We start from the raw sequence: 17,774 nt of genomic DNA on the forward strand, positions 1-17,774 counted from the left end.
CTGCTCAGACCTATCGAATCAAAATCTCTGGAAGGAGGGGCCTGGGCTTGGCTTCTTAATAAGTCTATCACGTGATTTCCCCCTCCTTCATATTTTTAAATGTTATTTGATACCTATAAATATTACATGTGATATATATATATGTGTATGTGTGATATGTCTTTTTAAAAATAAAGCACAATAAAGTGTACTTTCATGAACCTATACCCAGCCCAAAAGTTGGATCATTAACAATAATTTATTTATGTTTATATTTACCTATGTGCTTCTCTCTTATGCCTTCCTTCTGCCTCCCTATGAGAGGTAACATTTTACATTTTGTTTTCCGTTCTATTAAAATTTTAAAAAATAAAGTTTTTGTCTTCTTGGCATCTATGCCTATACATTATATTGTTCAGTCTTGCTTGTTTTTAAAAAGTTTTCTTTGGCTAAGAAAAAGAAGTTTATTTTTTTTGAACTTTTTTATTGTGATAAAATATATATAACATGAAATTTCTGATTTTAACAATTTTAAAGTATACAACTCAGTGGCATTAATTATATTTGCAACATTGTGCAAACATCACCACTGTTTGCAAAACTTTTTCATCATTCCAAGCAGAAACTCTGTACCCATTAAGCAATAACTCCCCTTTCCTCCCTTCCCCCGGCCCCAGGGAGCCTCTATTCTACTTTCTGTCTAAACATGTCATACAAGTGGAACCACATAATATTTGTCTCTTTGTTTCTGGTTTCTTTCACTTAGCATAATGTTTTCAAAGTTTAATGTTGCAGCATGTATCAGAACTTCTTATAGGTGAATAATATTCCACTGTATGTATTTTTATCCACTAATCTGTTGAAGGACATTTGGGTTGTTTCTACTTTTGGATATTGTGAATAATGCTGCAATGAACATCGGTATACAAGAATCTGTTTGAGGACTTCCCTGGTGGCACAGGGGTTAAGAATCCACCTGCCAATGCAGGGGACACGGGTTTGAGCCCTGGTCCAGGAAGATCCCACATGCTGTGGAGCAACTAAGCCTGTGCGCCACAACTACTGAGCCCATGCTCTGCAACAAGAGAAGCCACTGCAATGAGAAGCCCATGCACCGCAACGAAGAGTAGCCCCCGCTCGCCACAACTAGAGAAAGCCTGCACGTGCAGCAACGAAGACCCAACGGAGCCAAAAATAAATAAATAAATTTATTTTTTTTAAAAAAGAATCTGTTTGAGTCCCTTTTCAATTATTTTGGGTTAAATACCTAGAAGCGGAATTGCTGGGTCATATGGCAATTCCAGTTTAGCTTTTTGAGGAACCATCATACCGTTTTGCAGATACTACTCCATTTTACATTCCCACCGGCAATGTATGGGAGTTCCAATTTCTCCACATCCTTGCCAAGACTTATTATATTGTTTTTTTTTCTTCTTGTAATTGTAGTCATACTTGTAGGTGTAAGGTGATGTCTTGCGGTTCTGACTTGCATTTCCCTAATGACATTTTCCAGCAATGTTGATCATCTTTTCATGCACTTGTTGACCATTTTTGTATATCTTCTTTGGAAAAATGTTTATTCACATCATTTGCCCATGTTTAATTGGGTTGTTTGTTTTTTATTTTGTTGCTGTAAGAGTTCTTTATATATTCTGGATATTAAATCCTTATCAGATATATGATTTGTAAATATTTTCTCCTGTTCATAGATTATCTTTTCACTTTCTTGATATTATCCTTTGATGCACAGACGTTTTTAATTTTGATGAAGCTCAATTTATCCATTTTTCCTTTTGTTGCTTGTGATTTTGGTGTCATATCTTAGAATCCATTACTGAGTTTGCCTGATTTTGAGCTCTATAAAAGTGGTATCATTCTTAATATAATCTCCTGAAACTTGAAGTTCTCTTTAAAAATTATGTTTATAACACTATCCATGTTCTTTCATAGTTCATTCATTCTCATGGCTGTATAATGTCCTGTTATACAAATATACCAACATTATTTAGCCATTCTCCTATTGATAGACATTTGTGCTGTTGCCAGTTATTTTGCTATTACATCAGTGCCATCTTAAATATCCCAAAGGGATTCTTCTGCACACTCTAATTTAAGAACCACTGGTTTTTTATAAATGAATTGAGTTGTTATTAAATTTCAGTTGAACAGTACTTGGGATACACAGCTGCAGACATCTGACTAAAGCACATCTATTTTTCTCACCTGCCTATTTGGACTGATTACTGGACTATAAAACCACGATAACCACTGCCATTGAGTATAGTTTGCGTCTACACTATAGCTTTAACAATTTTGTGTGATTTCTTGGAAAAAGAGATCAGAGAAGATACAATAAATACATTTTACTGATTTCAGGCTGGAGAGCTTTGCAGCAATAAGGAGATGGCAACACAGAGTGGGGAAAATGATTCTGAAAAGGACATGCTTACTTTAGAGCCCTCTCTCAGCCAGGTTGCAGGAGTGTCTCTAAGGGATCTGAAATAACCCCAAGAGAGGCTCTGTTCAGTGCTGAAAATCATCCAAAACAAAGAGACACAGATTGACGGTTCCTCCCCCAGTCCTGCACAGTGGCTGATTTCGGGAAACACTTTGGCAGCTACATGGGGTCATGACATGGCCAGGTTTCTTTGGCTCAAGCATGAAGAACACCAGGGGAAACTCAAGCGTGAAGCAAGAGCTCGACTCTTAACAGACATGTTTTTTGTGGCTTTGTTACCAGAAAATGCGAGTGACCTTATTAGCAAGGCCGAAGTGTGTAGACACAGGGATTACGAAATCGAGAAGGGGGTGGAGTGAGACACCGGAGGCATAAAAGCATCAGAAGGTGCCCCACAGCACTGCTCTTCCAGAGGCAGACATACCAAAGATGAGGTGAGTCCACAGTTCAGCCCTGTCCCCCCTTTCCTCTGGATTATTTCATCCTTCTTTGTATATATCTTTTATCTACATGACAGCCCAGGTACAGGAGAGGCCTACAGGGGAGATGCAAAAATATAACAAAGGAATAAGGCAAATGGGCTAATTTATAGTGAATAAAGTGTTTTCTGTGTTAAATCCTCTGCTTTTCCGTGTCCATAAAGGGTAATGCTTTCAGATGGTGCTGTCTTTCCCATGAGACGTGACTTTCTCTAAGGAATAGCTTTTTCCTTGAGGTTATGAAGTTTTCACCTTCACGGGGGATGCCAGCAGCTCCTGTGGTAGGCTTCCTGGCATTTTTTTTTCTTTTTTGGGCCATGCCACACGGCTTGTGGGATCTTAGTTCCCCAACCAGGGACTGAACCTGGGCCCTTGGCAATGAGAGTGCTGAGTCCTAACCACTGGCCCACCAGGGAATTCCCCCTGGCATTTTGAATATGCCTATTAGCAGATTTTTTTTTTTCTTTTTAAAAATGTATAATAAGAAAGATCAATAGTGACACATTTGAGTGACACAATTCAGGCACTCAGATTTGAACAAAATAAAAAAATTTTTTTGAAATGTTGAAGTAACGAGACTAGAAACTTAACCAAGCAATATTTGAGTAGCTGACATCTTTCAGGGAGATGGTTAACTGGTGAGTATGGCCTGTGCATTGATGCCCACGTGCACAGTCGACCTTTCAGGGAGCCAGTTATCTTCCAGGTAACCTGGAATCCTGGGGTTTGCTATACCATTTCCTGAAGTCAAATTATAAAATAATAGAAAAAACTATATCAGTGTTTTAAATTATATATTTAAAAAAACCTCTTATTATGGAAAATTTCAAAAAGTAGAGAGAAGAGCATAATAAATCCCCACTTCCCCATCTTCCAGTTATCCACATTTCATTAGCAGTATCCTTGTAGCCCAGCACCTTAGGGTGCCCAAGTGAGATTTCTCTCTGCTGCAGAGCTCATATATTAACAACTTAATGTTTCCTGAATGCTGCCAGAAACTGAGGCCGAATCCCCATGTGACTTCCTATCTTGGTTGTTCTTCTCTGAAGCTTCTGTAGAATTCCCAGCAGCACAGAACATGCTGGAACCTGGGTGACTGGGAAGCTGCTAAACTATGCATGTGGGTGGGTGAAGGGCTTCTAGGTCCTAGCACTTCCATATCTATTTTTTCTGGCTGCCTAATGGGAGGTGTGTGTGTGTGTATGTGTGTGTGTGTGTGTGTGTGTGTGTGTGTGTGTGGTGAAGCGGGGAGACGAGCTGTGTGCTCCTGTCTTCTCTGCAGCGCCCTGCAAGCTGTTTTTGCCCTCCTGGTCTGCTGGCAGCTTTTCGCGGTGGGAATCAGCAATGAGACCACAACTGCCACAGGTAGGTCTCTGTGTTTGGACAAGAGCTGTACCTCCCAGCACTGCTGCATCCACTTTCACCCCATCAGACCTGCACCCGCTCTTGGGGAAGATCCAATTGCTCCTTCTCATCCTAACCTCTAGTCTTTCAGTATCATGAAGAAAATTGGGGAGCCAGCCAGAAATAAGGGGAGATTGCCCTCCCCAGGGCTTCCATTTGGGGTGGAGGGAGGTTGATGTGCAAAGCAGCTTCTTCTCCTCTGACTTTTTGGGTCTCTAGGGGCAGCTTCTGACTACGAACCTTCTCTTCCTGTTTCTCTTTGCAGATGACAGCTGCTTAAAGCCCCCCGAGATTCCCAATGGCTACCTGGAACACTTGGTTCGCTATCGGTGTAAAGCCCACTACAAACTACGCGCTGGAGATGGTAAGGCCGGGACGAACGTCTCCGCGCCCTCCTCCGTCCCACCGTCTCCACAAGGGGTGGAGCCAGGGCGACGGTCCAGAAAGCGCACGTGTTCTCTGGAGCCAGGCGATCTTGATTCTAACAAAGGTTTTGTCGCTGGTAGCGGTGGCCTTTTGGGCAAATTAACTTTTCTCAGCCTCAAGTTTCCTCCTTTGTTAAGGGGAGGGAGGTGACGCCATGTAGCCTGCCCCTGAGGGACGTCTACGTCGACAAAATGACGCTGACGGTGATGACGGCAGGGAGCCCTTACCTAGTGAACACTGCACGCCCGCAACTGTTCTAAGTGCTCTACACGGACTTGCTCACTAGGTCCTCACAACACCCCTCCGCAAAGATACTATTATTTATTTTGGCCGCCCCCGCACTGCTTGTGGGACCTTAGTTCCCCGACCAGCGATCGAACCCCTGCTCCCTGCATTGGAAGTGCGGAGTCCTAACCACTGGACCGCCAGGGGATTCCCAAGAGATACTGTTATTACTCTCACTTTGCTGCTGCTGAAACTGAGGCACAGAAAGGTTGAGTAATTTGCCCAAGTTCAGGTAGCCTGTAATAGGGAGAGTCAGGATTTGAACCCCGATTCCGACCCCGTACCGCCTTGCCACGGTCACTATGATCGCCACGGTCACCTTGACCGTCGTTCTGCCCCGCTGGGCTTCACTGTGGCCAACGCTTAGCTTCTAGCACAGCGCTCCTCCCTTCCTCCTCCTCCCCTGCCCTCCCCCTTCCTGCTTCTCTGACTCTGCTCTTTAAATACCTTCTCTCCCCACGCTAGGTCCAGATACAATTTCCCTTTTGGCTCATTTTTTTTCTTTTTGTTTCAGGAGTGTACACCTTAAACAGGGAGAAGCAGTGGCTAAATAAGGACCTTGGAGAGCAACTCCCTGAGTGTGAAGCAAGTAGGAAATCATGGGTCCTGGGAAGCAGACGGAAAGTGGGTATTGAGGGGTTGGTGCGCCAGCAGGGATTGAAATGTCCTAGAGGCACATCCTCCCTGTGTGGTTTCCTCTGGGCACACAAGAGCCGAGGGGAGGGACCAGGGAGAACCACAGGTGGCTGGGCAGAGAAGTGCACAGGCAGGTAATACTTCCCCATAAAGTTCACTAAGGATTTGTTCATTTGGCCTGTGGGGCATTGACTGAATCCACTGTCTACACTGCCCACAGAGGATCAGGAAACTCTGTGTGTACATATAGCCCACCTAGAGAGCCCTGGGCCAAGGGTAAAGCAAGCTCCAGAAGAACAGGTCAAGGGAGGGCATAACAAAACCTTAATCCGTGGGAATATGATACAAGAGGCTGGAGATGGGTTAGGACTCTGTTGTTACTAGGAAGAGCTGATGCTCTCTCCTTTAACCTCTCGGAACACGAGGATCTCGCCTACCCTCTTCTGCTACTAGGGATGCAGAACTGCTGACCTGCCTGTCATTAAATACAATATCACATCCCTCTTTATTCAGAGAGAATGAATCATGGTAGCTCCTTGTCCTTACAGTGAATTCAAGGGAACTGTGGACATCTTGCTGTGACAGACTGTTTAAATATACAGAGAGTTCAGCAGCCAGAGTTTGAAAACTTCAGGGCTACTTGTCTCTTTGTGAGTTAGAAAAGCAGGAAATAGAACTCTGCTTTAGTGACGTAAACATTAAAAAAAAAAAAAAGAATCATTTTAAACTGTAAACATTGGGAACAAGAGGAGCAGAAGGTAAGGGCAAAGCATGTAAACATTTCTAGCTCTGAAGAAATGAACAGTGATCGTTCAGACAGCAGCAAGAGTCGATCGTTTTATCTTTCCCCGGGAAAGACTGGGAGACGGTCACATTCTGCTCATAATTTTCTTACTCTCCTCAACAGCATGCGGAAAGCCCAAGCATCCAGTGGTTCAGGTGCAAAGGATCATTGGTGGCTCACTGGATGCCAAAGGCAGCTTTCCCTGGCAGGCTAAGATGGTCTCCCACAATAATCTCACCTCAGGGGCCACGCTGATCAATGAACAATGGTTGCTGACCACGGCTAAAAATCTCTTCTTGGGTCATGACAATAAAACAAAAGCAAAAGACATTGCTCCTACTTTAAGACTCTATGTGGGGAAAAAGCAGCTTGTGGAGATTGAGAAGGTTCTTCTCCACCCTGACTACTCCGAGGTAGACATTGGGCTCATCAAACTCAGAGAGAAGGTGCCCACTGATGAGACAGTAATGCCCATCTGCCTACCTTCAAAAGATTATGTGGAAGTGGGGCGTGTGGGTTATGTGTCTGGCTGGGGGCGAAATGCCAACTTCATTTTTACTGAGCATCTGAAGTACGTCATGCTGCCAGTGGCTGACCAAGACACGTGTGTAAAGCACTACGAAGGCAGCACAGTACCCGAAAAGAAGACACCAAAGAGCCCTGTAGGGGTGCAGCCGATACTGAACGAGCACACCTTCTGTGCTGGCTTGTCCAAGTATCAGGAAGACACCTGCTATGGCGATGCCGGCAGCGCCTTTGCCATTCACGATGAGGCTGACGACACCTGGTATGCGGCTGGGATCCTGAGCTTTGACAAGAGCTGTGCTACTGCTGAGTATGGTGTGTATGTGAAGGTGTCCTCCATTCTGGACTGGGTTCAGAAAACCATAGCTGACAACTAATGCAAGGCTGGCTGGAAGCCTTTGCCTGAAAGGCCGAGGGAAAACTGGACAGAAGCAGAGGGGACAAAAACGTGGTATGAAGCTGATGGGTTTCAGCCCTGCATTGCTGAGTTGATCAATAAAGAGCTTCCTTTGACTCATTTCTGTGCTGTTTTTAGCCTTGGGCCTTTTAAAATTCTCTCATTTATAGGACGGCAGCAGCCAAGTGCTCTGGAGTTTACTGGGAGTGTGGCAGAAAAACCCCCAGGGCAACTGGAAATCCCTAAACTGCCCCACTGCGGGGCTCATGATCACTGAATGAGTGCCTATCCAATGGCAGGCCTCAGAGGTCACTGTTATCCTTGTTTTACAGACAAGGAAATAGAGACTCAGAGAAGTTAAGTGATTTGCTTAAGGTTACACAGCTATCAAATAGTGAAGCTGAACCTTGAACCTAGGTCTGTCGAAATACAAATCCCGAGCTCTTTTCACTGCATCCTTTTGCTTCTTCAGAGTAAAGGAGGAGAAAGAGTGGAGGCTGGTGAGGAAGACGCTAGCTCCAAGTGGCATGAAAACAAGGGCTTTAACACAGACAGTACTTTGTTGTTTGTGCTCCAACACACCAGTGCTTCAGGTGGCAAAGTAAGATGGTATGAAGGCAGGATTTCTGGACTTGCTGGGTCCAAATCACAGCTCGACGACAAACCTGCCAAGTTCCTTAAGCTCCCTGCCCATCAGTCCCCTGGTCTCTCCTATGAGGGGGCTTAACCCAGATGATCTCTAAAGTGCCCATCAGTAATAACATTCTGGGGCCGGGTAAAGTTAGAAGTCTCTTCCTTAGGAGGGGCTGCTTCTCCCACTTGGAAGAAACCTACCCTTTAGCAGGAGTCAAACGCAAGCTATCTTTCATTTCACAAAGATAAGGGTCTCGTTATTAAGGGTTTCCCAGAAAAAAGGTTCTAGAACCCAGCACATGAAGCTCTTCTAACTGAAGAAGAAAAGTTCTAAGTGAGCGATAAGCCTTTATTCAGTATGCTGGCCCTTCACCAATATACCGTCCTGTCATCCCAAAACAGGGCCTCTCCTGCTCATGGCTTAAAATGTCACTATTCCTCACTAGGTTCTGCCCTTCCCTGTGACGGTCTCCTCACATGCACTCTCCAGATCCATCAATAATTTTCGACAGGTTACAGCTCGTAGGCCAGTGAAGGACTTAGACCTGTATTCTAGAGCGTGTGGAAGAGACGATCGCTAGAAACTGAAAAATACAAACACGTGAAATGATGCCTCTCAGGGGGCACCTATTTCTTCTAATCGTACCTTCAGCACTAAGTTTTCTTAAAGAATAAACCATCCCAGTTTTCTTGACGAGCAATCTGATTAAGGGGCTCCTGCTCACCCCTCAGGAGGAACACAGAAGAACCCTCTGGCATTTTCCCCGCTCCCTTATCTCCTCTGCCTTCCTCCCAGCGGCACCTCTCACCCGCCTGGCCTCCCCCTCGGGTTCCAGTGACACTGGACTCCGTGGAGCCCTCTCAACACGCGTGCCGTCTCCAGCCCCTGGGCCTTCTTCCCCCGGTGCCCTCTCCTGAAAAGCCCTCCCCTTTCTCCACGAGTACCTCCTACTCTCCTTTAAGGCTCAGGCACTGTCTCTTCTAAGCAGCCTTTCTTCCATCCAGGAGTCACTTGTCTTTATGTAGCATCTGGCACAGGACGGGGCACACAGTATGTACTTAATAAATACTTGTGGAATGGACAGCAGCCAAGATGGGAACAAAAACACAAACCAGGACTTCAGAGAAACATTCCCTAAAGCCCTCAGGAGGAGAGAAGATATGAGAATCTTACGCATGAAAGTTCTGAGGTTTTGCTGTTATCTGAGCACTTCCCGCACCTCAAATGCTCTGTGACTTAGGCTATGAGGGACAGAAAATCCAATGAACAGTGACAGGCAGCGAAGACATTTTATTCTCTCATAGAAGTCTTAAGGGAGGCATGTCTGGAGTGCACTCAGTAGCTCAGTATCGTTCTCAGGGACCCAGGCTCTTTTCACCGTTCTTCTCAGCGTGTTCATTTTTCAGCCCAGTGCTGGTTGCCTTGTGCTCCTAAGACAGCTGCTGCAGTTCCATGCAGCACGATCACCATGAAAGCAGGAAGTGGGGGCCAGGAGAAGACGGAGGTGGTGGTGAAAGGGTTTTGTTGTCTCCTTCCTGGAGTGGCTCTCTCCTTTATCAATGAAGGCCACAAAGGTGCCCAGCAGCCTTCCTTCGATGCCACATTTGTCAGAGAAGGCTTGGGCAGGAAGCACCTGGCAAAGGGGGACAGACTTGCAGTGACAGTGCTGCCCTGCACAGAACTGGGTTGCTGTCATCAAGGTGGCAAAAGGCTGCCAAGCAGGTCACGTGCTGCCTGGCACACTGCCCTCTGGCTCTGCATCTATTCTCTTATTCTAGAAAGTCAGTACCCTTAGCCCCACGAGGTTTTGAGAGGAGCAGGAACTTGCCCAAGTGGTGGCAGGCTGTGCCAGAGGACCCTGGGAGAGTTCTTCATAAAGTTATTAACACAGGCAAGTCCTATAAACATGATACTTCTTTCTAGCAATTCTGAGATCTCTTTCCAGTCTTGAGTCCTTGAAGTACAGTTTTCTCCTCAGAAAGAGATGGAGCTCTGGGGGAGATCAGCTCCTACTTACTAAGGGTAGTTAATTCTTTGTTTAGCTCAAATTGGGTGCTGGATGGTAAAGGTTCAAGTTCTCACTTCTTGGGCAATATAATAATAGAAAAGCTGATAAAATGAGCAAGCCAGGATACCTTTAAAAGTCTGAGCCAGAAAGGCTCGAAGATAAAACAAACTTGCCTGCTCTCAGTAAAGAATGATTTATTCCAAAAGAACTGGGATAATAGGTGAGCACGAGATAAATACACGAGTGGAGGAGTGGCGAGGCTGAGGAAGATGGAAGGGGTGGGTGTGTACACACAGGGTAGAAAAGAAGTATTTTTGCTCTTATGGGAATTGACTTTCTATTTTACTTGTGTATCAAATAAACATTGTTAAATCAAATTGTACTAGCCAAGGTTTAGAAGGATTCGGTATTATCTTAAAGAATAAAGAAAACTATAATATAAAGAGAAATTAAAATAACCACACTGGGGAAACTGACCACGGCTGACTTGACTGCTCTGAGGTCTGCAGGGAGTAGACACTTGGGCATTCCCAATTGTCACAGCACCAGTGTGGTCTTCTACTTGGGGGCCGGTATTTTCTGTACACGTCAAACCTCTTCTCCGCCGGGATGCTGACCACATTTCCGAAAGACCCCAGAAAAACAGCACAGCTGGAGTCAGGCACTGTTTCACGATGGGCCTGTCTCTTCAACTTTGACAGTAGTGAAAATGCTAAATGTCTTGATAGAGGAGGTCATATTTGGGAATATTCTTGGGATCAATAGGACTTTGAACAATAAGTTTTCCCCTCATTGCGCCTCGATAAATTACTTCAATCAAATCTATGAAGTCTTGTTTGGTTTTGAAACTTCCCACGAACTTAGTGTGATCTGGAGACCTAAATAGCATAGGAGAGAAACAACCTCGCTCAAAACTTTTCATAATTACTTGTCAGACCTTCAGGATAAACAAAATAAACAGCAGCTCTGTTATTTTCTTCTGATTAGGGAGCCTTTAGACACAAAGCCTGACACTGATTTTCCCTTTGCGATTACAGGGCCCATTTGATATACAACTAAAACCAGTGCTGTGGGCCGCTGGGAGAGCATGTAAGCCCTACCAGGTGCAAAGCTTCTGCTTCAAAACCTATTTAATCACTTCTCAACTCATCATCAAGTAGTATTCCCTGGGTGTTAGCATGGGCTTAGTTTGTTGTTGCTGTTGTTGACTAGACGCTGTGCGAAGTCCATTAACTTGTCGTTGTCTCTGAGTTCTAGTCACTTACACTTCTGAGTGGTAGGTGCAATATTACCTTTTTTTTTTTACTTTTCAAGTATCAAGTATGTTTACTGTAGAAACGGTTTAGGAAAAAAAAAAAAATGAGGCCAGAGGCCACATTTTGGTATATACCCTTTCAAGCGTGTGTGTGTGTGTGTGTGTGTGTGTGTGTGTGTGTGTGTGTGTGTGTGTGTGTGTGTGTGTGTGTGTGTGTGTATGCATTTCTTTTTTTCAAAGTCATGGGAATCATATCATGTAAACTATCTTGTAAGGTGCTTTTTTCAACGAACATGTAACATATTTCTTTCAAAGTCATTAAACATGCATCTCCCATACCATATTAAATTAATTTCTAGTATCCTTCTGTGGACATCTAGCTTCTAAGTATTTTGTTTTCTAAATAATGGTGGGATGAATGAGCATCCATGTAGTCAATTCTGGCCACTTTCATGACTATTTTCCTTCAGATAAATTCCTGGAAATGCAATTGCTGGGTTAAAAATTGTATACGTTTTAAGGTGGTAAGTAGTATCATAAATCACCCTCTGAAAATATTCACCAAACTAATACATATATCAACTGTATTCTAGGAGAATACATAGCTAAACAGATTATATTTAATACACTTTCAAATAAATGATGACAAAGCAGGCACACAGATCTAGACGAGTGGACTCCTTGACCACAGTAAGAAATGATAGGATTATTACGGATACGTTCAAAATTAATAAGTATTGGGATGCCGACTGGATGGAGGGGAAGGCATTAAAGATTTCATGTTATTTTTTTTTTTAAGATTTTTTTTTTGATGTGGACCATTTTTAAAGTCTTTACTGAATTTGTTGCAATATCGCTTCTGTTTTATGTTTTGATTTTTTGGCCTCGAGGCATGTGGGATCTTAGCTCCCTGACCAGGGATCGAACCTGCACCCCCTGCGTTGGAAGGCGAAGCCTTAACCACTGGACCACCAGGGAAGTCCCTCATGTTACTTATTCTTGACAGACTTTGTTGAAGAATGACTTCAAAATTCTCTGAGTGAAAGAAGACATGAAACTTGGCAAGAGAAAAGCATGTCTTAATTTGCTGGAGGATTACTTCTTTTATAGATGCAGCCTATGAGTTTCAAAAGGTTAAGAACAAATGACCTACTTTGTTTTAAATAAAATTCCTGGGAAACTTTTAAAAAAGCTGTTCTGTATTTTCTACACTGAAAGATGGCGAGTGCTTCACAAACTGTACTATTTTCTCACACTTAGTAAGTTAAAATTCACCACTCATACTGGAAACACTCTCATTTTGCACCAAAGTTCCACATAAAAAAATTAGAGAGTGCATCAACTCAGGAAACAGTACCAGCATAAGACTCACAAAGCCCCCATCACATGCAAATAGGTGAGCTACTGAAACTGCCTGGATAAAAGAAACTTTTAAGACTGTAATAACTTCATGTCAATATAACTTACCCATAATCCACTTTCATATGCTGCCCATTGAAGAAAAACACAGTAGATGGAATATAACTGATGTCAAAATAGTGTGTATAAACTGGGGTTTGGTCCACGTCTACCAGATATATAGCAGCCATTTTACTTAAGTCAGAAGAGGTCTTAGAAAGCTGCAAATGAAGAGAGAGATGTGGGTTACAACTTGAGGGCAGCAACGTTTCTTCTGTGAACCTTTTTACTGGAACAGAATTTTCTGTTTGAAAAAAATTCCCGGGCCAAGAACCTATGAGTTCCACATTAGACACAGTGTAACCTTATCATTCAGAGTCTGAATCACTGTTGGCAGGGTAATGAAAGGGCCCTAGGCAAATTGTGTGAGTATATTTCTGCTTCTTTTTTTTTTTCTTCTATTTTTGATTGTAAAAAGTTTTTATAAACTTTTTATGGATTTATAAAATCCATACTCGCTTAAATAAAAAACAAAACAACTCAGAAATAGGTACTACAGACAATGGAATTCCCCCACATCTCTTCCTTCCAATCTCCCCATAGATGATAATTATGACAAAAACAGCAAACACTTACATGGCACTTGTTATGTGCTACATGTTCTAAGTGCTTTACACTTGTTGGCTCCTTTAATCCTTACAACATTCCTATGAGGTATGCACTGCTAGTCACCATTTCACAGACGAGGAAACCGAGGTACAGGCAGGTAATATGCCCCTGGTCACACGGCTGTACGCAGTAAGGTTAGGATTTGAACGCGGACAGCTTGGCTTCAGAGTCTATACTCTTGATCTCTGTGATATTCCACACCCTCTGTAGTTGAGGGTAAAATGCTGTGGCCCCTTCCCCCCAGATTAACACATCACACCCTCATTTTTAACCACAGAAGTGGGGTTTCTTACACTGTATCCACACTGAGGGTGGCAGCAGTAGAAATGGTGGGTGAGGTCTTAGTCCTGGGTAAATCTCTCTCCACAATAAACAGAGACAAGGATAAACTTACTCTGTCCCATACTCCCCTTCCTACTCATCAGATTGTGAAGATTTGATGTGAAATCAGAGATTATCATCAGGCACACACTGGAGGCAGCACACTCGAAAAGCATATTTGCAGGCAGAGAAAACAAAGTTCAAATCCCAGCTCTGCAATTTAGTGGTGCTGTGCCTGTGGGAAGTCACCTGACCTTCCTGGCATTCACCTCCCCCCTTGGGAACAGTAATAGCAATTATCCCACTGCTGTGAGCATTGAGTAAGACAATGTTCATAGACTTGTTAATAATGTTCCTGGTCTTCCACTGAATTGTTGGTGAAACTGAGCTTCGGCAGCTGCTACTGGGAAGGGCTTCCAGGGCAGATTCAGCACAATCACAGATTTGGGGGTTCAGCTCAGGGCAGGCACACGATCGGCTCTTAGTGAAAGTGTGCTAACAAATGAACAGCTATATCCCCGGGCCCTGCCTGCTCCCTTTCAATCATTTTGCAGATGTGGAAGTGAGAATGTATAGGTTTTTAATAAAAACCATTTACTTAAAAAATTCACTTACAATATCATCTAGTTGCAGACAGACAGGATCCTCGTCTCTCCCGAACCTGAGAACCAGCACCTTCTCTGCAGTACTTTTTATCGCCTGGTCCACTTCTTTTTTGCTACTCAGCTTGGGTAACAGGAAGCTCATGCTGAAATAATCCAAAGATCAATCCTCACTGTCAGTCCTGAAAGTTGAAATGTTTAAAGACATTAAGTGCATGAGTCCTAATTTTAAAACATTTTTAATTTTTGTAGTAGGTAATGTGTATACATATTTTTTTTTCCAGAGGAAAAAAGGTTTCATACAACACAGTAACAACAAAAAGGAACACACTAAATGCACAAACTGGTGGCAAGTAAGTCCACCAGTTAAAAAGAAACAATATAGAAAGGTATATTGTCTCCCCTCAACTGGCTTAGTTCCCAGTGCCCTGTAAGTAGTTACAAGGTAACAACTTTCATTAGTTTCTCATGTATCTTCCAGAGTTTTGTTATGCATTCACAAGAAAATACAAACATGTTCCAACGTTTTCTCCCTTTTTTACTCAAAAGAGAGTATATTCTTTCAGTCAGTGTTCCAGCAGGAAAGAGATGACATCCTCAAATCTGAAGACTGTCATTAAGGAAACGTATAGGAAAACAGCAGGGTGTAGTGCAGGACCCTGGGCTAGTAGCAGCGGGACAGGGCGCTGTTCTCACCCGCAGGCCTGAAGGAGCCATGGGAGGGAGTAGTTACCAGAACCGTGTGGCTGAGATTGCTGGATGGAGAGGGCTGCTGTATAAGAGGTCAGCCTGCAGTTAAGGGGTGCAGATGCTCTCCTCCCACCCTCTCTCTGATCTGCTAATGCTCCCACTGGCTGACTCCACCTGGAACAAAGAGGGCAGGCGAGTTGCAGAAGCAAACAAGCCTCCTTGTCCCGGAGCGGTCTAGAGAAGCAGGAAGGGTGGAAGACCATCACGTATCTCTGTGTAGAAAACTCACACATTTTTTGTCACAGTGCCATACTATTTCATGCCCATTCCATCCTTTTTAAACAGTCTTTTATTGACGGACATTTTTATTATTATGAGTCCTGGTTTAAAGATCCTTGGTGTATGTCTTACTGAGTATACCTTATCACATGGCAAACAGATCAATTAAGAGTGTGTAAAAACCACACACACACACAAAACAAATAGTAAAATACTGAGATAGAAGGGGCCTCTCATTTTCAGACTAGTTTGCTCATAGTTACACTTCTAGCTACAAAAAAAAAGGACTAGAATCCACGCCATCAAATTTCTAGTCCAGTGTTCCTTCTACTGCAACAAGTCCTACTTTTACGATTGAGAAACTCTATGATCAAGGAGCTTTACTTTTGATCCATCCATGAGAGACTCCATTGAGATACTTAATATTATGAATTCAGTCCCAAATGTGTCTTATGCTACGAAAAGGGAGGATTTCTTTCTCTCTCTCTTTTTTTTGGTGACAAGTCACATTTTAAGATATGAATTACTAAAAATTCACATAGGAAATGAAATTGTTCCAGTAACAGGTCACACTTTATTTTTTTAAATTAATTAATTAATTTTTGGCTGTGTTGGGTCACTTGCTGCACACGGGCTTTCTCCAGTTGAGGTGAGCAGGGGCTACTCTTCGTTGTGGTGCGCGGGCTTCTCATTGCGGTGACTTCTCTTGTTGCCGAGCAGGAGCTCTAGGCGCGCAGGCTCCAGCAGTTGTGGCTCACGGGCTCTAGAGCGCAGGCTCAGTAATTGTGGCGTACGGGCTTAGTTGCTCCACGGCATGTGGAATCTTCCTGGACCAGGGCTCAAACCCATGTCCCCTGCATTGGCAGGTGGATTCTTTACCACTGCGCCACCAGGGAAGTCCCAATAGGTCATACTTTAAATAGAGAAGATGATTGCCAGAAGGGACTTCTTCAAATCGGAGTGGCAGAACAAATTACTGACGAAAGGGAAAGTCAGAGAGAAGATGGATCTGTCCCACCACTAGAATTCAAACAAACAGCAACTTCTGTAAGTTACTGATAAAGAGGAGGAAGTGGTGGGAGAGCAAAGCTGTCAACGGGGAGTGGGGAGATAAGCGTGTAAGAGGGTGGGACTGGATAAATGTTGGAAAGAGGAGAGGGAAATTGAGACCATACCTAAGAAAATGTCCACAGCAAATGACACCAACAGAAAATTCACAAAAGAAGGGGTAAAAATGGACAAATATACTGCGAAAGTTAAGCTTTACCAGTAAGCAAAGGAAAGCAAGTTAAACGATATATTTTCAAATCCATTAATTTGGCAAAGATTAAAAGATAACGGCAAGAGTGTGAGTGAAGGGGCAGGCATTCAGAGTCCCTGCTGGAATGCAGAGAAGCAAAACTTTTCTAGAAAGAAACCTGAATACTCTTTGACCAACAATTCCACTTCTGAGAATTTATGCCTAGTAAATAAATAGACATATGCACAAAGAACAATGTACATTTATAACGGTGAAAAACTGCAAACAACCTAAATAGCCATCAGTAGGGGACTGAGGAAATAAATGATAGTATAGCCACTGCAACGTACTAGCACACTGTCATTATATACCGGGTTAGAGATGAATAATTGAAAAATCCTCATGATAAAGAAAAAAAAGTTATAAAGTTATAAAGTTATAAAACAACAGTATATAAAGCGTGATCCCACTTTTGTACAAAACCTAACTATAATACACATGTACACATGTACATATTCTCATAGAAAAATAACTAGAAATGAATATCCCCAAAGACCATCAGAGGTTATCTCTGCGTGTGAACAGACGAGTGACTTTTACTTACACTGGGGTGCGCGTCTTTATTTCCCCAAATATCCGACATACATACTTTTTTTTAAAATTTATTTTTGGCTGCGTTGGGTCTTCGTTGCTGCGAGCGGGCTTTCTCTAACTGTGGCGAGCAGGGGCTACTCTTCGTTGCGGTGTGTGGGCTTCTCCTTGGGGTGGTGGCTTCTTTTGTTGCGGAGCATGGGCTCTAGAGCGCAGGCTCAGTAGTTGTGGCGCACGGGCTTAGTTGCTCTGCGCATGTGGGATCTTCCCGGACCAGGGCTTAAACCCCTGTCCCCTGCATTGCCTGGCGGATTCTTAACCACTGCGCCACCAGGGAAGTCCGACATACTTTTAATGATGCCAGTGGTTGGGCTACTCCTGGCCCACAACTGCCAGGGAAAACGATACTTACTCATTTGTACACGTCAGCTCCCTCTCCTCCACTTCAGGGATGTCGGCAACCCCCACCCTTTCTCCAAAAAGCCGACTGGGGAGGCTCTTTCCTCCTCCCGCAACGGCGGAGGCGACCCCAAACCAAAGTAACCCACGGGCTAGAGTTGCCTAGCAACTGTGGCGGACCACTTTAAGGGGACGGAAACGGAAAAAGAAAACGCACAGGCGCAGTGATGAACTCGCATTAGGCCCCGCTCAAATAAGCAGAAGAGGCTATTCTAGTCACCGCCCACCTCCCCCGGCTCTGACCGGAAGCCCTAG

The 17,774-nt window shown here is 43.7% G+C and overlaps 2 protein-coding genes across 7 annotated transcripts; one reads left to right on the forward strand and one right to left on the reverse strand.

Moving 5' to 3' along the window:
* Positions 1-2,770: 2,770 nt before the first annotated feature.
* On the forward strand, positions 2,771-7,493 carry LOC309617513 (haptoglobin-like). Its single transcript, XM_082369976.1, has 5 exons — positions 2,771-2,871; positions 4,199-4,281; positions 4,586-4,684; positions 5,546-5,620; positions 6,575-7,493. The coding sequence occupies exons 1-5, from the start codon at positions 2,867-2,869 to the stop codon at positions 7,351-7,353; spliced, it is 1,041 nt and encodes a 346-aa protein (XP_082226102.1). The 5' UTR covers positions 2,771-2,866; the 3' UTR covers positions 7,354-7,493.
* Positions 7,494-10,192: 2,699 nt separating this feature from the next.
* Positions 10,193-17,745, reverse strand: TXNL4B (thioredoxin like 4B). 6 transcript variants are annotated; one of them, XM_082370014.1, is made up of 4 exons: positions 17,473-17,745; positions 14,274-14,406; positions 12,738-12,889; positions 10,193-10,893 (listed from the first exon to the last, which is right to left on the reverse strand). In XM_082370014.1, exons 2-4 carry the CDS (start codon positions 14,403-14,405, stop codon positions 10,728-10,730), a joined length of 450 nt encoding a protein of 149 aa, XP_082226140.1. In that variant the 5' UTR covers position 14,406; positions 17,473-17,745; the 3' UTR covers positions 10,193-10,727. The 6 variants fall into 6 exon arrangements, with proteins under 6 accessions (XP_082226140.1, XP_082226138.1, XP_082226137.1 ...); XM_082370012.1 differs by having other exon boundaries at positions 14,274-14,442; positions 17,119-17,744; XM_082370011.1 differs by having other exon boundaries at positions 14,274-14,442; positions 17,473-17,743.
* Positions 17,746-17,774: the final 29 nt, after the last annotated feature.

This window comes from Balaenoptera borealis (genome assembly GCF_965194805.1).
Source record: "Balaenoptera borealis genome assembly, chromosome: 19".
Taxonomy (NCBI): domain Eukaryota; kingdom Metazoa; phylum Chordata; class Mammalia; order Artiodactyla; family Balaenopteridae; genus Balaenoptera; species Balaenoptera borealis.

Excerpts from the sequence above, each read along its gene's own strand:
- LOC309617513 (XM_082369976.1), top strand. Across the intron at positions 4,282-4,585 it reads TGAGACCACAACTGCCACAG|ATGACAGCTGCTTAAAGCCC; the intron begins GTAGGTCTCTGT and ends TTCTCTTTGCAG. Across the intron at positions 5,621-6,574 it reads ACTCCCTGAGTGTGAAGCAA|CATGCGGAAAGCCCAAGCAT; the intron begins GTAGGAAATCAT and ends TCTCCTCAACAG.
- TXNL4B (XM_082370014.1), bottom strand. The coding sequence starts at position 14,405 with ATGAGCTTCCTGTTACCCAAGCTGAGTAGCAAAAAAGAAGTGGACCAG. Across the intron at positions 12,890-14,273 it reads GTCTGCAACTAGATGATATT|CTTTCTAAGACCTCTTCTGA; the intron begins GTAAGTGAATTT and ends CTTCATTTGCAG. Across the intron at positions 10,894-12,737 it reads CATATGAAAGTGGATTATGG|GTCTCCAGATCACACTAAGT; the intron begins GTAAGTTATATT and ends TATGCTATTTAG.